Source organism: Carya illinoinensis, chromosome 1 (assembly GCF_018687715.1).
Source record: "Carya illinoinensis cultivar Pawnee chromosome 1, C.illinoinensisPawnee_v1, whole genome shotgun sequence".
Taxonomy (NCBI): Eukaryota; Viridiplantae; Streptophyta; class Magnoliopsida; order Fagales; family Juglandaceae; genus Carya; species Carya illinoinensis.
The window spans coordinates 41787167-41805600 of record NC_056752.1 but is presented as its reverse complement, the minus strand read 5'-3'; the positions used below and the strand labels follow the sequence as shown (position 1 = coordinate 41805600).

The 18434-nt window shown below is 32.6% G+C and overlaps 1 protein-coding gene across 1 annotated transcript; it reads left to right on the top strand.

The window, feature by feature from the left end:
- The first annotated feature begins 7829 nt into the window (after window positions 1-7829).
- LOC122274628 (dual specificity protein phosphatase 1) lies at window positions 7830-12109 on the top strand. Its single transcript, XM_043083653.1, has 6 exons — window positions 7830-7987; window positions 8849-8994; window positions 9124-9259; window positions 9821-9941; window positions 10396-10541; window positions 11881-12109. The coding sequence occupies exons 2-6, from the start codon at window positions 8887-8889 to the stop codon at window positions 11904-11906; spliced, it is 537 nt and encodes a 178-aa protein (XP_042939587.1). The 5' UTR covers window positions 7830-7987; window positions 8849-8886; the 3' UTR covers window positions 11907-12109.
- Window positions 12110-18434: the final 6325 nt, after the last annotated feature.

The following is an 18434-nucleotide window of genomic DNA, read 5'->3' as shown; positions in this document are numbered from 1 at the left end:
TCTAAACCTATTCTAATGACTTTGATAATTTTATTGGAGGATCCTAAGCATCTTATATACATGTTATATTATTATTTTGAAGATATTTGATGTTAGTTTCAAAGATATGAAATTTTATACAAAGAGATATTCAGATAAGCCAAAGTGTGGATGTTCTTGGCTAAATTTATGTTTTGGTTAATTTTTAACCATGTGATCTTGAATTAGAAGCTTATATATGTTTTAGGACATCTTTTTAAACCATGTGATGGTTTGGTTTGAAGATCACATATTTATAAGTCATAGATCAAAAGGTTGATCAAAACAAGTTAGAAACAAAAATCAATAGAAATAGCATATGAGAATTTCGGCCCTATGGAGTTTTAATAGTTGTGATTAGTTTTAAATTTTTCTAAATTGATATTTGAGTTGAGGATAAAATTTACATGAGGCATGTAAATTTTGGTGACTTTTGGAGTTAGTATGCAAAATCCTTAAGTTATGGGTAAAACGGTCATTTTCCTACATGTAGGAAGTAAAATGGAAATTTTACTCTTTAAGTTAGTATTTTTCCATATTTCAAATTATTAGTGATTTAGTACTAACTTTTAGAATCACTAATTACAGTTCCTCGTGATCGCGCTTGAGGTTTTATAAGAAACGCGGAGATCGAGGTAAGTTAGCTTTTAACTTACTAGCAGTCTACTGTGTATGTGTGCTAAGTAAAAGAACTATAGTGTATGTATGTGTGTTATCATATATGTCATGTCACGCCAAGTTATCACGTAATTGTTTATTATACAGAATTTATTCTGTCATCAATTTTTATCTGTTACATAATATATTCTGTTATGTATTACTGTACATTACAAGTACATCATGCTAAGTATGCCATCTATTACATGTATGTCAAGTCATGTAATATTCACTGTTGCAAGTTTGTCATGTTAAATATGTTGTCTATTATATGTTATGCCATGTTACGAAATGTTTCTATCTCAAGTTGGTCATGTATTTCAAGTTATGTTCAAGTCACGTTTCATCTTGAGTACATTATGTTTGTGGAGAATACATGGGGCCACAACAACTGTGGAGTATGTATTTTACTACAATTGTGATGCGTAGAATACATGGGGCCACAACAACTGTGGAGTATGTATTTTTCATGTTAAGTCAAGTTTGTGTAGAATACATGGGGCCACAACAACTGTGGAGTATGTATTTACACGTAGAATACATGGGGCCACAACAACTGTGGAGTATGTATTTTTCATGTTAAGTCAAGTTTATGTCGAATACATGGGGCCACAACAATTGTGGAGTATGTATTTTTAATGTTAAGTCAAGTTTGTGTAGAATACATGGGGCCACAACAACTGTGGAGTATGTATTTTTCATGTTAATTCAAGTTTCAGAGCAAGTTCATGCTAAGTCAAGTTTCAGATCAAGTTCATGTCAAGTCAAGTTCAGTTCATGATTCAATTTAAGCTATGTCAATTATGCTATGTTGTACGCTAAGTTATGCTTTAATTACTTATGAATTTGATTATGCATTTATGCTTTTACTGTCATACATGTATCATTAGTCTGTATGGAAGTTTTTTGTTAACTTACTGAGATTTGTAATCAAATCTCACTTTGGTAGTCCCAACTACCATTCCTCCCGAATGGTAGATCTTGTTACAGGACCTGAAGGAGAATCAGGAGCTGATCAACTAGACACAGTTGACTAAGTGACGGTGCGACATAAATGTTGATATAGTAATTAACGTAAATTACTACTTGTACGATTGAGTTGCATCTCTACTACTTTTTGGATCATAACCATTTTGGACTAGTGTTGTGATCTTAGTTGTTCAATGGATTTTTATTAATGAAGTATGTTTTAACCATTTGAGATATTTTCAATTTGGTGCATAGTATTGCTAAAGAAAAAATTTATCCGCTGCGAATATTGCATATTGTTAGATGCATGTTAGGAATATTGCATCTTATATGTCATGAACGGGGGCAGGTAACCTTGTGTTTCATGTCTCGACGCTTCAAATGTCCGTCCGATCCCAAACGGAATTTGGGGGCGTCACAACCTCGGGTTCTCCCCAGCCCTTCGGAGGGTTTGAGGTAGTGGGAAGTCCGCCCATGCACTAGGTGGGGTATTGGACCATGTTTCCCATGCGCCCATTGCTTGCTCTTCAAGCTTTTGTGGGTTTACTTCAGTTGGATTCCACGATGTCACTCAACACGTTTCTCGAGACCTGGTGTAACAGCCCGCTAGAAATTTAATTGTGGAATTTCTATTGACTTTAGAAATCTCGTGAAGACTCTATAAGCTTTCACGAATCCATTAATCATATAGGTTTTTGTCTAACTACATAGTTAGTGTTATTATTTACTATGGTATCAGAAGTGTGTTTTTGATTATTGGAGATAGTTAGAAGTGTCAAAATGTATTATGGTTTGTACCATTAGACTTGGAGGGTTATTTAAGGTCTTATGGCGCAATAACACTTTTTCATAATTTCGGGCGAAACGTCTGTTCAAAACTGTAGATATTATTAGATAAAAATATCTTAAGCTAATTTTGTGTATATTATTGGATAAAAATATTTTAAGCTAATTTCATGGATATTATTGGGTAAAAATATGTTGAGTTGATTTTTGTAGATATTATTAGGTAAGAGAGTCCGACACTCCACTCTCACTCCGGGTAAAAGAGTCCTACACTTAACTCTCATTTCGGGTAAGAGAGTCCTACACTTAACTCTCACTCCAGCCTCATCTCTTCCATATCTCATCCATAAGTATCTCCAGCCACCCCTCCCCACGAAATTATCTTCATTTACACTTTCCATTAAAAGAATATCAAACACTCTCTCTCGGACAGCTTTTAGGAGTTCTTTTGCACGCCCATTTCGAAGCTTTTGTAAGTGTTTTATCATAAAATCTCCTTCATATAAGTTGTTCCTTTTTTAGTCTAGTTTACGTGGATATCTTATTTGTCCCATTTGAAGATCATTTGGTCAGTAATATATTATATAAACTATAGAAATGTCATTCTGGGAGATAAACTGGAGAATATGTTATAGTTTGGAGTTTTTGACGAAGCTAATGGATAGATATGGGTCCGAAATTTTTATAGAGTATTGTTAACATGTGTATATGATTATTGGTTGAGGATTTTTGCATGATTAAAGGTTTTGATGAAAGATTTTCTTAGATTTAGAAACTTAGAAACTAGAAGAGGAAAAACAGTTTCTGTTTTGAGAAAGTTTAACTCTTTGGTGGTTTAAACCTATTCCAATGATTTTGATAATTTTATTGGAGGATCCTAAGCATCTTATATACATGTTATATTATTATTTTGAAAATATTTGATGTTAGTTTCAAAGATATGAAATTTTATGCAAAGAGATATTCAAATAAGCCAAAGTGTGGATGTTCTTGGCTAAATTTATGTTTTGGTTAATTTTTAACCATGTGATCTTGAATTAGAAGTTTATATATGTTTTAGGATATCTTTTTAAACCATGTGATGGTTTGGTTTGAAGATCACATATTTATAAGTCATAGATCAAAAGGTTGATCAAAACAAGTTGGAAACAAAAATCAATGGAAATAGCATATGGGAATTTCGGCCCTATGGAGTTTTAATAGTTGTGATTAGTTTTAAATTTTTCTAAATTGATATTTGAATTGAGGATAAAATTTACACGAGGTATGTAAATTTTGGTGACATCTGGAGTTAGGATACAAAATCCTTAAGTTATGGGTAAAACGGTCATTTTCCTACATGCAGAGAGTAAAATGGAAATTTTACTCTTTAAGTTAGTATTTTTCATATTTTAATTTATTAGTGATTTAATGCTAACTTTTAGAATCACTAATTATAGTTCCTCGTGATCGCGCTTAAGGTTTTATAAGAAACGCGGAGATCGAGGTAAGTTAGCTTTTAACTTACTAGCAGTCTACTGTATATGTATGCTAAGTAAAGAAACTACAGTGTATGTAGGTGTGTTATCATATATGTCATGCCATGCCAAATTATCACGTAATTGTTTATTATACAGAATTTATTATGTCATCAATTTTTATCTGTTACATAATATATTCTGTCATGTATTACTGTACCTTACAAGTACGTCATGTTAAGTATGCCATCTATTACATGTATGTCAAGTCATGTAATATTCACTGTTGCAAGTATGTCATGTTAAATATGTTGTCTATTATATGTTATGCCATATTACGAAATATTTCTATCTCAAGTTGGTCATGTATTTCAAGTTATGTTCAAGTCACGTTATGTTACATCAGGGCTTCAGTCATTTCGCATTCCAGTCACGTTTCATCTTGATTACTTATGTATGGGGTCACAACAATTGTGGCGCATACACTACGTGAGACACAGCAATTGTGACACGTAGAATACATGGGGCCACAACAACTGTGGAGTATGTATTTAAGCTGTTAAAGAATAAGTTTCCGTAGAATACATGGGGGCACAACAACTGTGGAGTATGTATTTACACGTAGAATACATGGGGCCACAACAACTGTAGAGTATGTATTTTTCATGTTAAGTCAAGTTTGTGTAGAATACATAGGGCCACAACAACTGTGGAGTATGTATTTTTCATGTTAAGTCAAGTTTCAGAACAAGTTCATGATAAGTCAAGTTTCATATCACGTTCATGTTAAGTCAAGTTTCAGAACAAGTTCATGATAAGTTAACTTTCATATCATGTTCATGTTAATTCAAGTTTCAAAGCAATTCATGCTAAGTCAAGTTTCAGATCAAATTCATGTCAAGTCAAGTTCAATTCATGTTTCAATTTAAGTTATGTCAATTATGCTATGTTGTACGCCAAGTTATGTTTTAATTACTTATGAATTTGATTATGCATTTATGCTTTTACTGTCATCCATGCATCATTAGCTTGTGTGGAAGTATTTTGTTAACTTACTGAGATTTGTAATCAAATCTCACTTTGGTAGTCCTAACTACCATTCCCCCCAAATGGTAGATCTTGTTACAGGACCTGAAGGAGAATCATGAGCTGATTAACTAGACACAGTTGACTAAGCGACGGTGCGACATCAATGTTAATATAGTAATTAACGCAAATTACTACTTGTACGATTGAGTTGCATCTCTAGTACTTTTTGGATCATAACCATTTTGGACTAGTGTTGTGATCTTAGTTGTTCAATGGATTTTTATGTATGAAGTATGTTTTAAGCATTTGGGATATTTTCAATTTAGTGCATAGTATTGCTAAAGAAAAAAAATTTATCCGCTGCGAATATTGCATATTGTTAGATGCATGTTAGGAACATTGCATCTTATATGTCATGAACGGGGGCAGGTAACCTTGTGTTGCATGTCTCGACGCTTCAAATGTTCGTCCGATCCCAAACGAAATTTGGGGGCGTCACACCTGGCATGTCCTTGGGTTTCTGGCTCGAGGTCACTTCATTGCCTGCAAAACGGCCAACTGTTGGAAACACCACAATATGGACCCTAGGTTATTATCTCTAGCATATCACCCCCTCGACGACAAAAAAAAAAACTCGCACTTTCACTGGAGCTCCTCTAAATTCACAGACTGAGAACTCAAAATTGACTTAGGCATTCGAGATGTTTCTCACCACCCCGAGTTCTCATTTCACCATATTTGTATAAACATATTGACCCGTCATGGAGTTGCTCAGGCTGTAAAACACGACATCAACAAAGTAGATATCAATTATGTTAGATATGCCTCTTCTAATAACATTAAAGTTATGTTTGGTTAATACGGCAATTATCTAAATATAACTTAATTTGTCACTAAAAAAGTAATATCATATATAATCATGGGTTGTGTAAGTGTCATGCACTTATTAAAAAAAAATTAGATCCACTATTAAAAATATAATTTTTTTTCATTTTGGTCTATATTTACTCTTACTCATTATTTTCAAAAAGAATACGAAGTATTCGCACACTCTATAACTACAAATATTACTTCTCTTTTAAAATTTATATTTTAAATCAAATTATATTGTATAAATAGTGTGATATAAATGCATTTAAATATAATTATTCTTTTGTTTTTATTTCTTGAAATTAGGGTCATTACAATCTCTAGTAATATTTTATAAATTTACATTCTTATTATCTCTAGCATATTATATCTTTTGACAGCACGAACGCATCATATGTAATGATTATATCACTAATACTCTTTGCGAAGATTATAACCCACTACCTTCTAACTTTTTTTTTTATGAACTACAAGTCAACCAATTAATATAATTAAAGGAAGATGATAGTATGGTTTGTAAATATATTTGTTAAATATGTCCACTCCTATATTTTAATTATTTTTTTAATAATTAAGGTTTTTTTAAAAATACTAGAAAGAAAAAAAGAAAAATAAAACCATTTGCATTGACGTGCATATTTAGGGTGCACACCATCAACATTGTCCTATAATCAATAATAGTCCTACTTATAAGTTTTTTTTCTTATTATTTAAATTTTCATACATTAAGGAGACATTTGGAAACAATTTTCATCTCATCCCAACCGATGAGATCTTATTCCATCTCATCTCATCTCATCTCATCTCATTATATCTCATTTCCTTCTCTAACGTTATTAAAATAAGAACACTTTTAATCTAATCGTTATAATTTTTTCAAACTAATAATTACAATTTTTTCAAACTTTCAAATAAAAAATAATTCATCATTTTCAAATCCTAAAATAAAATTTATATTAAAAAATTATAGTTTAACAATATTTAAATTTATAATATTTTTTATTCAACATTTTCTCCCTTCTTTCTAAACAGTAAATACTTAACTAAAATTATCTTATTACTATTCACAAAATATCCTACTACTATTTACAAAATTATCATCTTATCTCATCTCTCTTCTAAACATTTCCTAATTTGCAGCAGTGAACGGGTATCCGAAAATGGGAATGTTTGGGCGTGAGGGTTTTTTGGTAAATCTTTAAAACCTTTTAGAAAACTTTTAAGATGGGTTCTTGTGTAGTCTTATGAAGTGATCTAATGTATTGAAAATATGTGTGGATCAAGAAAGTTTTTAAAAATATTTTTATTGGAATTTGAAAAAATGGTGGGATACATTAAAATTATGTTTAGAAATAAAATCTTGTTAGAAGGTTTTTTTTTTCAAAATTATTTATAATTTTGAAAAAAAAATGTAGTTTTTCCTTGTTATGGAAATAAAGTAAGATGTTTTAAAGAAAATAATACTTGAGATATTCTAGTGTAAAAATGTTTTTCTTTAAAACATCTTACTTTATTTCCATAACAAGGAAAAACTACATTTTTTTTTTCAAAATTATAAATAATTTTGAAATATTGGAAATATTTTTCTTTACAAATTCCAATTATATTAATTAATTATAAAATAAGTTAAAAATAATTATAAAATAATAAAAATAATTTGTACAAATCTCAAATAGACAAACCTCTTGCAAGGCTTTGTAAAAAAATATAAAAAAAATTATTTTTTATTAGTGAGATTCAAGACTTGTAGTTAGCATTACTTATATAATAATTGAGTAATGCTACATATAACGTTGAATACATAAGCGTTATGTAATTGTTTTAAAAAAGAATGAAGTCTATTATTAAAAAATTAATTTTTTTATATATTTGATATTTATTTATTTTATTTAAAATAATTACATGATGCTTTCACATTCACAACCATAATTATTATTTCTCAAAATAATTACGGATGTATCATTTTATTATCTAACTATCAAAATAATCTTCTTAACTCAGAGAAGTGAGGAGGCCACGTATTTTGCCCAACTTCAATACCAAGGCCCAAAGCTCTAATAATGGATATTGCCGACAGAGAAAAAAACAACGTAAATCTTTTGCTCAAATAGGGCCGATAAATTGACTCAAAGGAAGGAATTTTAACTCGGAATATTCAGTCTTTCCCAGGCTTCAATTCCGCTCGATTCAGAGCTTCGTCCGTAAGTTTGTTGTCTTTTCTTTTCTTTCCCCTTTGATTCTTATTTCTATAATCTGCTGATTATTGTCATGTATGTGATTAATTCGATCTTAGTAGTACTGTTATTGAGAAGCATTTTTTGTTTTTTTGGGAACTACCCACGTATTGGTTTGGCCTGTTCGATGTGAATCATGATCTCTGTTGAGTTGTTATTGCTGGTTTGGGTTATATTGCTAGTTTCAATTCCTTTTTTCTTTTATCTGAAATTTTAAAAAGATATCAATTCTTCAAGGTAGCTCGGTGGTGTTGTATCTATATCATAAAGTCTTGTGATTGCAAGCACGCGTGTTTAGATGTATGATTTCTCCTTGGCTTAATCAAATCATTGTTTTTAAGATACTTTCTTGACGTAAAATGATAATGGATTTCGGAAGTGTAGATATGGTATTATGCATCAAGTGAGGAAGCACAAATCAGTCTTATATCACTTTCTGAGTGGTGTTGATAGAATAGAGAATCATTGCTTTTTCATAATTTTAATTGTGAGACAGAAATTAAATTATAGGTACCGTAGGAGAAACACGCAGTTCCTTGGTGTTTTTACGCCAGAAACTTGTTGGGGAATCTCTCATTCCTTAGTAACTATATGCCTTGGGAGCGCACAATGGCGGAGCTTCAGAATTTTTTTTATGCACACTTTAATGCTCTGGTTCTCAGCCATTGTACTTGATGGAAACAATGCTCATGATCTTTTGTCCCTAATCTAGAATGTATTTAGGTTTTCTTTTGTATACTTAACATGGGCTATGCCTACTTCATTCAAATCAATAAAATTTACTTCTTACGTATAAAAAAAATAAAAAATTATATGCCTGTTTCGTAGGGAGAAAAGAAGAGAAAGAGCTCGAGTTTCTTCCTACAATGAATCAGTTTGATGAGTCCATCAGGAAACAATTAGCAGTGCTTTTGCGAGTTATGAATGTGACAAGATGCGTTAAAGAGGATAATATTCCATGCAAAATTGAAGAGGTGATTGAAATTTTGACTCCATGACCCTGTTTAATACTTTTACTGTTATCACCTTGGTTTTGTTTGCCTCTCTATTAATGTGGTGTTTGCTGCTGAGGTCACTTTGCGTTTATCTCTTTCATTTGTCAGGGTCTTTTCTTGGGATCTATCGGAGCTGCGAATAACAAGAATGCACTGAAAAGCTTGAATGTCACACACATACTGACTGTGGCTAGTTCATTACCACCTGCACATCCAAATGATTTTGAATATAAAGTCATTAATGGTATAAACTTCTTCCTTCTGGCGGAAATGTGTATCTTTCAAAAATATTCAAACATGTGTGTGTGTTTGTGCGCGCACACACACACTAGTGACTGTCTCCTTAAGGCTCTCGTGTTTACTCTTCTCCATTTGTTCTTTAATTTATTTGTCTTTGAGCAGAGTACTCCATTGACTACCCCTTGTGTCTAACTTAACAGTTTTTGTCAGGTAGCTACCATGATCTTTTAACTATTTATTGCATCTGAAGGTGATGTCCATTTGTGTTTGTCATGTCTACTGATAAATTTATACTTATAAAAAAACATCTATACATCCTGACAATAGCATCTTACATTAGTTTCTCTCTCTCTCTCTCTCTCTCTCTCTCTCTCTCTCTCTCTCTCTCTCTCTCTCTCTATTTTATCACATATATACATCTATAGTTGTATTGCTGCCACCTAGAAGGGTTTTAATGCGTTGAAGATTTAAGTATTTTGACATGGAAGTTATTGATGCTTATCATTGTTCTGAATCTTGTTGAGCTTCTAGAACTGAATTCATTTATTTTTGTAATTCGAGGAAGTCACCGACAGAGAAGACACAGATATAAAACAGTACTTCAATGAGTCTTTTGATTTTATTGATGAAGCTAAAAGATTGGGTGGTGGTGTTTTGGTTCACTGCTTTGTGGGAAAATCCAGAAGGTTAAGTTTTCCTACCCTATCTAGACTACTCACTTTCAGGGTCATCTTCTTGCCCATGGTTTTTGCATCAGAAGGCTTGTAAAAAATTCAGAAACTTACAGCCCTATCGTTATTTTTTGTTATTTTTAGTTAGTATGTTCTCTGATTTTTATTGTGCTTTTTCTCTTATGATGTTGCTAGTTTTAGTGGTTATAATATTATAGCGTTTTCCTGATTCAAGCCTTATTTTACTTATTATTATTATTATTATTATTATTATTTTGCATCAGAAGGCTTGTAAAATCTACCTTTCAAAAGGAACCATATTTTGCTTCACTAAATAAGTGGAATTTGGAAGCATACTATGTACAAAGAATTGGCTTGTACTTGGTCTGTGATCGTGTTTGAACTTACAACTTTCTCAAAAGCTGTAATTAATTACTTGGAACTTAGGTTTTGCATGTTTGGGTTTCAGTGTGACCATTGTTGTTGCCTATCTAATGAAAAAGCATGGAATGAGCCTATCTCAAGCGCTGGAGCATGTGAAGAGCAGACGGCCCCTGGCATCTCCTAACTCTGGTTTTATTTCACAATTAACGGACTTCGAAAAATCTCTTCAAGGTGTGTTGATTTTTACATTTATTATTTTATTTAGATTTTATGTTACACTCTCATCTTTCTTATCATCCACATGAAACTTTGAAGAGGTGAAGGAAATCACTGTAGTTTAGAAGTTACCATTAACCCAGTGAGTCTTTTAAAACCAAGCATAGATTCTTGTTTCATCATCTCAAAATACTGATGACTTTTTGCAATAAGGTAATTGTTCTATTTCAAAGAATGTTCTTGGATAAACTGGCAAACCTTTTTGTTTGCTGTAAATTCTATGGTCTAACATCCTCGATCAGCTTCAAAGAAAATGCGTAGAACTTGTAAATTTAGTTGTTTAACATTCTGCAAACTAACAACTCCCTGCTAAATTCGCCACCCCTGTTGCTTCTCCATAGTAGTCTTGTTCCTTCTGTTATTCTCAAAGAAGTAGTACCTGTAATTATGGGACTTGGTTGTTTTACTTTCACACAAAGACACTCCCCAATTTGGAGCACAACATAACAGGTTAGCCCCCTAACAGAGTAGAATGAGCACATTTGAGCACTTCATTTTGGCCTGTTGAGATGGTACTTTATGACAAAGTGGTTGGTTAGCTTTTCTCAATTCTTGCGAGTTGTTCCTATGAATAAACCATTCACATGCTAACCTTCTTTGGCTTGGTATGGGGAATAAGAAAAGAAAAGAAAAACTAAAACCATCCGTATAAAATTTTAAAGAGAACTGGAGTTGCCTAAAATACCTTCTATAATCAAGACCTTTATCTCTCAGACAATTTTCTCTTCAATTTTTTCATAGATTTGAAAATAGAATAAGTAGAATCTGCTGCACATTGCACAACCATTCTCCCATTTGGGAAGTTCTCAAATCTTTGGATATTTTTGCAAGTCCTTCATATATGAAGTGAATAAAAAATGAATAATAAATTTTGAGGCGTACATGGGGAATGCAAGGAATGCAAGACAGTGCTTCATGTGCTTATTCTCTAATTCTATCAGGATTATATAGAGAGTTGATGTATAGTATATATAATTCCAACATTCTTTATGTTCTAAGAAATAACCTGAAATAATGGTGAATTTTTATGTTTGCATGTGATGAATGCTTCAGTTAGTCTTTGTCTCGACCAAACATCTGTTGTGGCCCTAAAGATGGTGTTTAGCATTGCCAGTTTTCTCACTCCCAACACTTATGTTTGTTGCATGGCCTATACAAATTGTTGTTATTGCTGGTGCTTTAACACATATTGATTAGCTTCTTTTTTTTTTTTTTTTTTTAATTTTATTTTATTTTATTTTTATAATTTTAAAGTGACTGGAAATTATGTTTGTTTCGCATGTGTCAAATGAAGATGAGAAGAATATGACAGTGAAATGAGGAGACGCCAAGCACTACAGATTGCTTTTGGTTTATAACCGAATGCGATGTAATCTTCCCTGTACAGAACTGGTCAGCTGTTATAGAAACTGATGCTCTTGATTAGCCTTTGAAATGTACTGCAAAATAGGTACGATTGAACTCTTATATACCTAATCATTGGACATTTTACATATCAAAGAGGGATAGTCTTTGGGCTTGAACTTGAATCTTTTTTACTTCAAATTTTTGTTACTTCAAATAAGTAAAAGAAACAGAGGGAGGAATAAGTTCTAATTTTAAACTGAGTCTAACATTTAAACACTCAACTCTCAAATTACTAAACTCATCTCAACTCAAAACCTCCTTACATGTAGGATCTACAACATTTTTCAACTTAACACTTCTTTACATACTGGACCCACAATCTTTTTCAACTTCCCATAAATATATTTAAACTTATCTTAGAGCATTCATATTGAATTCATTAAAACCATCTTCAAAATTTGATGAAAAGTACAAGTTTTCCATAAATTTAAAACCTTCCTATCCATAATCTCAAATAGGATTAGCTATTAGATTCATCAAAATGATAATATAGTATTATTTTTTTAATAATAATATTTTTATTTTTATTTTTCATATTTTGCAATTACACTAATTATATGTACATTAATAATTTAATTTGATACTTAAATTATTGATTCCTAACTAATTTTTTTCCTCAACTTAATTACCTAACAAACACATGTTTTCAACCCTTCTTCTACCCAATAATCATATATACAATAATTTATATATGATCATTAACAAAGTTATTATCTCTTTCGTGTATCCCATATTAATATTTAATATTTAGTATTTAATCTTTTATATTTTTCTTCTTGAGCATGATCTTCATCTAAATCTTTAAAATCATGTACATATTAATTAGGACTCAATGCGGCCGGTTCATTGTTTGACGCAGTTGGGCCATAATAATAATAATAATCATATGACTTGAAAGTGGAGTTTTGAGCGGACGAAGGTGAAAAATAATTCGAAAAAGATTACTGGACGAAGTTGACTTATTTCAGAACTTATTCTGCAGATGCAAGCAAATGCAAACAATAAAAGCCCGTTCGGCTAAATTGGAATATAATATATAATAATTATATATTATATAGTTGATAGGTGTACAGTAGCTCTTCAAATTTGAAGGAAAATTAATATTTACTATAGTTCAAAGCTTGTCATAGATGTTTAGCTAATCCAATGTAGATGTATTTTGAGTAAATTTATCAAATTTTACATTTGATTTGTCTTTTGATAAAGTAAATGTTAATGCTCTTAATATCAGAACATATTTAAACTTATTTTAAATGGCTCTTATAAAATTTACTCTATCATCTCAACTCACTATTATTCATAAAGAACATAAATCAACTCAACATCCAAACGGGACCAAAATCCATAAAAACTAAGAGATCACTGAATTACAATTGGATGAAAAATGGCAACACCGCATGTGTTATATTCAAGAATTGATTATGTACGAGTGGATTTTGTTCATGATTTTGTTACATCAACATATACTTGAGTTAATTTAGATTTACAAAGAGGTCTTATAAAAATAAATTTACAAAGTAACATACACAATTGCAAAACATCAAATATACTACACAATAAAAGAGTTTTATGATCTAACGTATGATATCAAATCGCATTAATTTATAAATTTATTTTTGCAAGAACTGCAGCTCTCGTAACAAATAGAAACTATCTTTTTCTCCTCTAAACTACCATCGTTGTTTCGATTTATGCTCTTAACTATTAAATTTATCATCTTGTAGTCCAAACCATCAGATCTTATTTTAATATATCATTACGCACTCTTTAACTATCAGATTTTGATGACTTTTATCCTCAATTAAGATTTGACTACTAATGAAATGTGGGGCATTTAGCAGACTCGTAACGGTTTTATCTTAACCGATGACGTGAATTGTTAAAATAAAAATCAACTATTAGTTGAGATGTAAAATTCAATTTTCCGGAGGGAAAACTTCTACTACAGCAGAACTCTTTTATACGGTATACGCATGGCGATGCCCAAATTTCTCGGACTACATGGTTACAATTGTTGCCTGACAACAATTGGCATCGTGGTCTTTTCCTTCTGTACATGATGTTAACCATAATCATGTGATTGGTGTTGCAGCTATGGAGAAGGAAAATGACACAGCAAATCTGAAATGGAAAGTCAATGATCACAGATATGAGGAAGGGAACACTACTGCAATCAAGGAATAGAAATGGGAGGAGGATGACACGTATCTTTATATGATATGATACAGATTTGTAGTAGAAATTAGTGTTGTAATATTTTGTAATTTTAGCCTTTAATTTTGTAATCTTACATTTAGACCTTATACCTCTGTATGTATTTAAAGGGATTATACAAACTAAGATTAATACACAAGTTTCTGTTCTCTCTATATTCTTAGTTTTTACATGGTAACCAGAGCCCCTAAGGGTAACACCAAAATTTATCTTGTCAAACACATCCTCTACTACCTCTTTTGTCATTCCCAACCTTACTAAACTCATCTCCATTCGATTAGATGCCAATAACTACCTGTTATGGGTTTCTCAATTCCTACCAGTGTTGAGAACCCATGACCTTGAAGGTATAATCGATGGTTCTGAGCCTTGCCCCGCCAAATTCCCCCACTCGCAATATGGGTCTAATCCCACTTTGAATCCAGACTATGTTTTCTCGAATAAGAATGATCACTACCTTTTGAGTTGGATCAATGCCACTCTCACTGACAGTGTTTCTCCACTGTTTTTGGTCTTCAGACCTCACGCCAAGTTTGGCTTTCTTTGGCATCTAGATTTGCTTCTCATTCAAATTCTTGAGTCAATCATCTTAAGAGGCAACTGCAATCCTTGAAACAAGATTCTAAATCTTGTAATCAATATTTGCAACTTGCTAAGACATGGGAAAATCAACTTGCAATAGTTGGTAAACCAGTCGATGATGAGGATTTGATATCCTTTATTACCAATGGTCTTATACTCCCTTTGTTACATCCTATTCTTCTACCACACGTGCCAATCCCATGACTTTTGATGATTTTAAAGCAAATTTGCTTAATTTTAAAACTCTACTTGAATCTCACTACAAGATATATGGGATTTAGCCACGATTTTTATATCCCATGACAATCGCTAGTGGGAAATATGGAGCTTATGGCACAAAAAGATCCCAACGCATAAAGTTTTTCCAAATGTCTCGAGATTTCATGCGGCGAGCCATAAACCGTGGGTAAAGGTGGCCTTCAACGACGACATATATGTCGTGTTAAAAGGTTTTGGGAATTACCAAATATAGCAGTGCCCATTAATCAAAAGCTTATCATACCTTCCACTATCATACCTATATTGCTTCATTTACCATATACTCCCCGAGCCCAAACCTACGAATTTGCCCACTACCTTCGAATACTCTCAAAAAGTGGAATCAACGCCGGTGGTTTCCTTGCATCGGCCCCCTTTGATGTCCAGTCGCTGCCGCCAGTTGCCACCTTGTTCAACCTCACTGCCGCCAGTTGACGCCAGTCACAACTAGTGCAACTGTTTCTCTTCTCAAATCGACTATCTCTCCCTCTCCCCTTGGTAAATCTCTCGCCTATTAGTGCCTCTTCTCTGTGTCTGTGTATCTTTGGTTCATGAGTCCGGTTTCTTCTTCACAATTTTTCATTGTATTTGTTTAGCCATGAATATACATATTTAGGTTTGAGGTTTACTGCCAAATCCAAAATTTAATTTCCTTTCTTTAGGTAGATCTATGCACATGCTAGAAACCTTTCATACATGACAAGATGATGAGCTAATTAATTAGGTAAATTACCTGGTGGCACCTTGGCTATGCACGAGAATGTAAACACTTGCTGCCGATGGCCTTCTTGAGCTCTTCACCCTACGAAAAATTTTATATTCTAATTATCCTGAATTCCGTGTGTAAGAGGAGACTTATGGAATTAATTATCAAATTCCAAGAAAAGAGAAGTGAAACATGTATAGATATAGAGATTTCCGCCCCTGTTGAGACTGATGCAGCTCCTTGGGCATCAATCATTTACTACTTGTCTTCTCTTAGATCTGTTAGATGTTGATGGAAATTAACTTACATGTTTACATTTGTGCATTAACATGAAGTTATTACACACACACACACACACACACACACACACACACACACACACACACATATATATGTAAGGATTAATCCGTACCAAGTTGGGTTACAACAAGGACTACCGGCATAGTTTTTGCACCGTAATGCCTCAACTTAGATATATTCCACTGCATGGGAGCCATGAAATCGATCACTTGTAATTAGTTGACTGAAATCTGAATGTAGAACTTGAATCATAAGCATTAATGAATAAATTTTTCTCTGGTCTAACACAATTATTCAGTTTGGGTTTTAAATATGGGATTCCTTCTTACATATATTGGCTTATTTGTATTTTCTTATGAGTGAGTAAGCCAGTGGTTGTTGTAACTCAAAGTCCTCGACCTCTTATAATTGTCCTGCCCTGTGTTCACCTAGCTGTATAATTAATTAAAATATAAGTTACCACCGTCAATCGCAAATAATTTTGTACCCCTTACTTGAAAAAATTTCTTTGTACAATTACATAGTACTAATTACTGGCAATATCCCATAGTCCAAGGTTAATTGTGGTTTCAACAACCACCACATTAGCACTAAGTAGTTGTCGAATACAGTAGGCACATAATCTTATAAGAATTGAGAAGTAGAAAACATCATCTTAAATGATATTTATACAAGCAATATTGTTTAATTTCTTACTTTCTTTTGAAAGCTGGATGTGTAAATTAAGATAGCATCAAGTGTTATTCAACATAACACTATCATATTGCTGAATGTATTGCTTGTATAAGTTATAAGCATGCATGTCTTTCCGACAGCTCCATCACCAACTGTGACACACTTGATGTTGTTTGCCATCCTCATAAGAAAAGCCCCTCTTGACACTCTTTTAATGAAAAGGAAGCTTCCTTTTCTGATGAATCCCAGTAGAGCTTCCTGATCTTTGCTTTGCTTTACATCCATTAATGAGTTCAAACCCTATATAGCATGATATCTCTCTCTCTCTCTCTCTCTCTCTCTCTCTCTCTCTCTCTCTCTCTCTCTCTCTCTCTCTCTCTCTCTCTCTCTCTCGCCAAAATAAAACTACATAAGGAAAAAATAATGTAAAATATAAAGAAAGAAAGAAGCAAGGAGGGTATTCTTGAAGTGGAGGTTGAGTTCCAATTTAATTAGTATAGAAAAGAATGGGGGAGGTGTAGTGATATCTCAATATGAGCAGCTAGCCTAGCACCAAATTATGAGCAGTGCCTCTTTTATAATTACCATGAGGATTTGCCAATGGGTTTTTGTTCCTTTACAGGGAAGGCCAAACTAACCTACAAGTAGCCTAAGGACCAACAATCAATGCAGTTGGGTCGAAGTGTTAGTTGGTTAAGTATTGTAGGGAGTCAGAGATAGATATGTCATACGAATACTAAGAAAATAAAACATTAATTTTAAATTTACTGTCCAAAACGTGATGAGTTCGATTAACCATTACTGGATCTAGAATTGAGAAAAATCTCCTCATAGGAAGATTACACAAACATTCATGCATTCTAAGCATTTGGCTGCTTCACTGCCAAGATCAAATACATGCTCTGGTCAGATGAGTTAAATCAAATATTTAACTCATCAATAGCTCGCCATATTGGATTGAGAAGTTGGCTGTCTTGGTAAATATCATATGCCTGCATGATCCTATACATATCTATGCTTGAGAAAGACTCAACCATGAATGTTTGTGTGATGCAGCAGAATTTTGGGTATTTTGCAAGGAAAAACCAGAAATGTCTAAGTGAACATATTTTCTGACCATCTGATTATGAATATAGTTTAACTTTATATTGTGGGTGCATGTCACCATCAGGTGTGTCTAGTGCATGTATATTATAGATATACATATATATATCTATATCATTATCTGAGTTGGATATACAGTGGTCTTGCCTCAGTATTTGGGTTTATAAATTGATGAGCTTAGTTTTTCGAAGATGCACTACATCATGTTTTAATTCCACTTGTACTACTGGATTAAATTACTGTAAAAAACTGGGTGTTCTTGCATTTTGGGTTTAATATTGCAGCCAGTAGAACATAGTAAAATATGAAACTTTGGTTTGCATGTTGAAAGTCTCTGTTATAGCAAAACGTGATATACATGCATATGCTTGTCTTTGATTTTTAATTGAAATGATAGGAAAAATTTTTGACAATGTATAAAATCTCAGTGATGGTATCCTGAGATTTTATAATAAATCCCTTTGCTATAACCACCTGACTGTTAACTACAATTGTATGAAATTTTGAGGTCTACACAGAACTAGTGTTGGTTAGGAAATTATAATTTGAACCACTTTAAATTGAGTCAAACTATGTTAATTGTGTAAATACTTGCCATATTG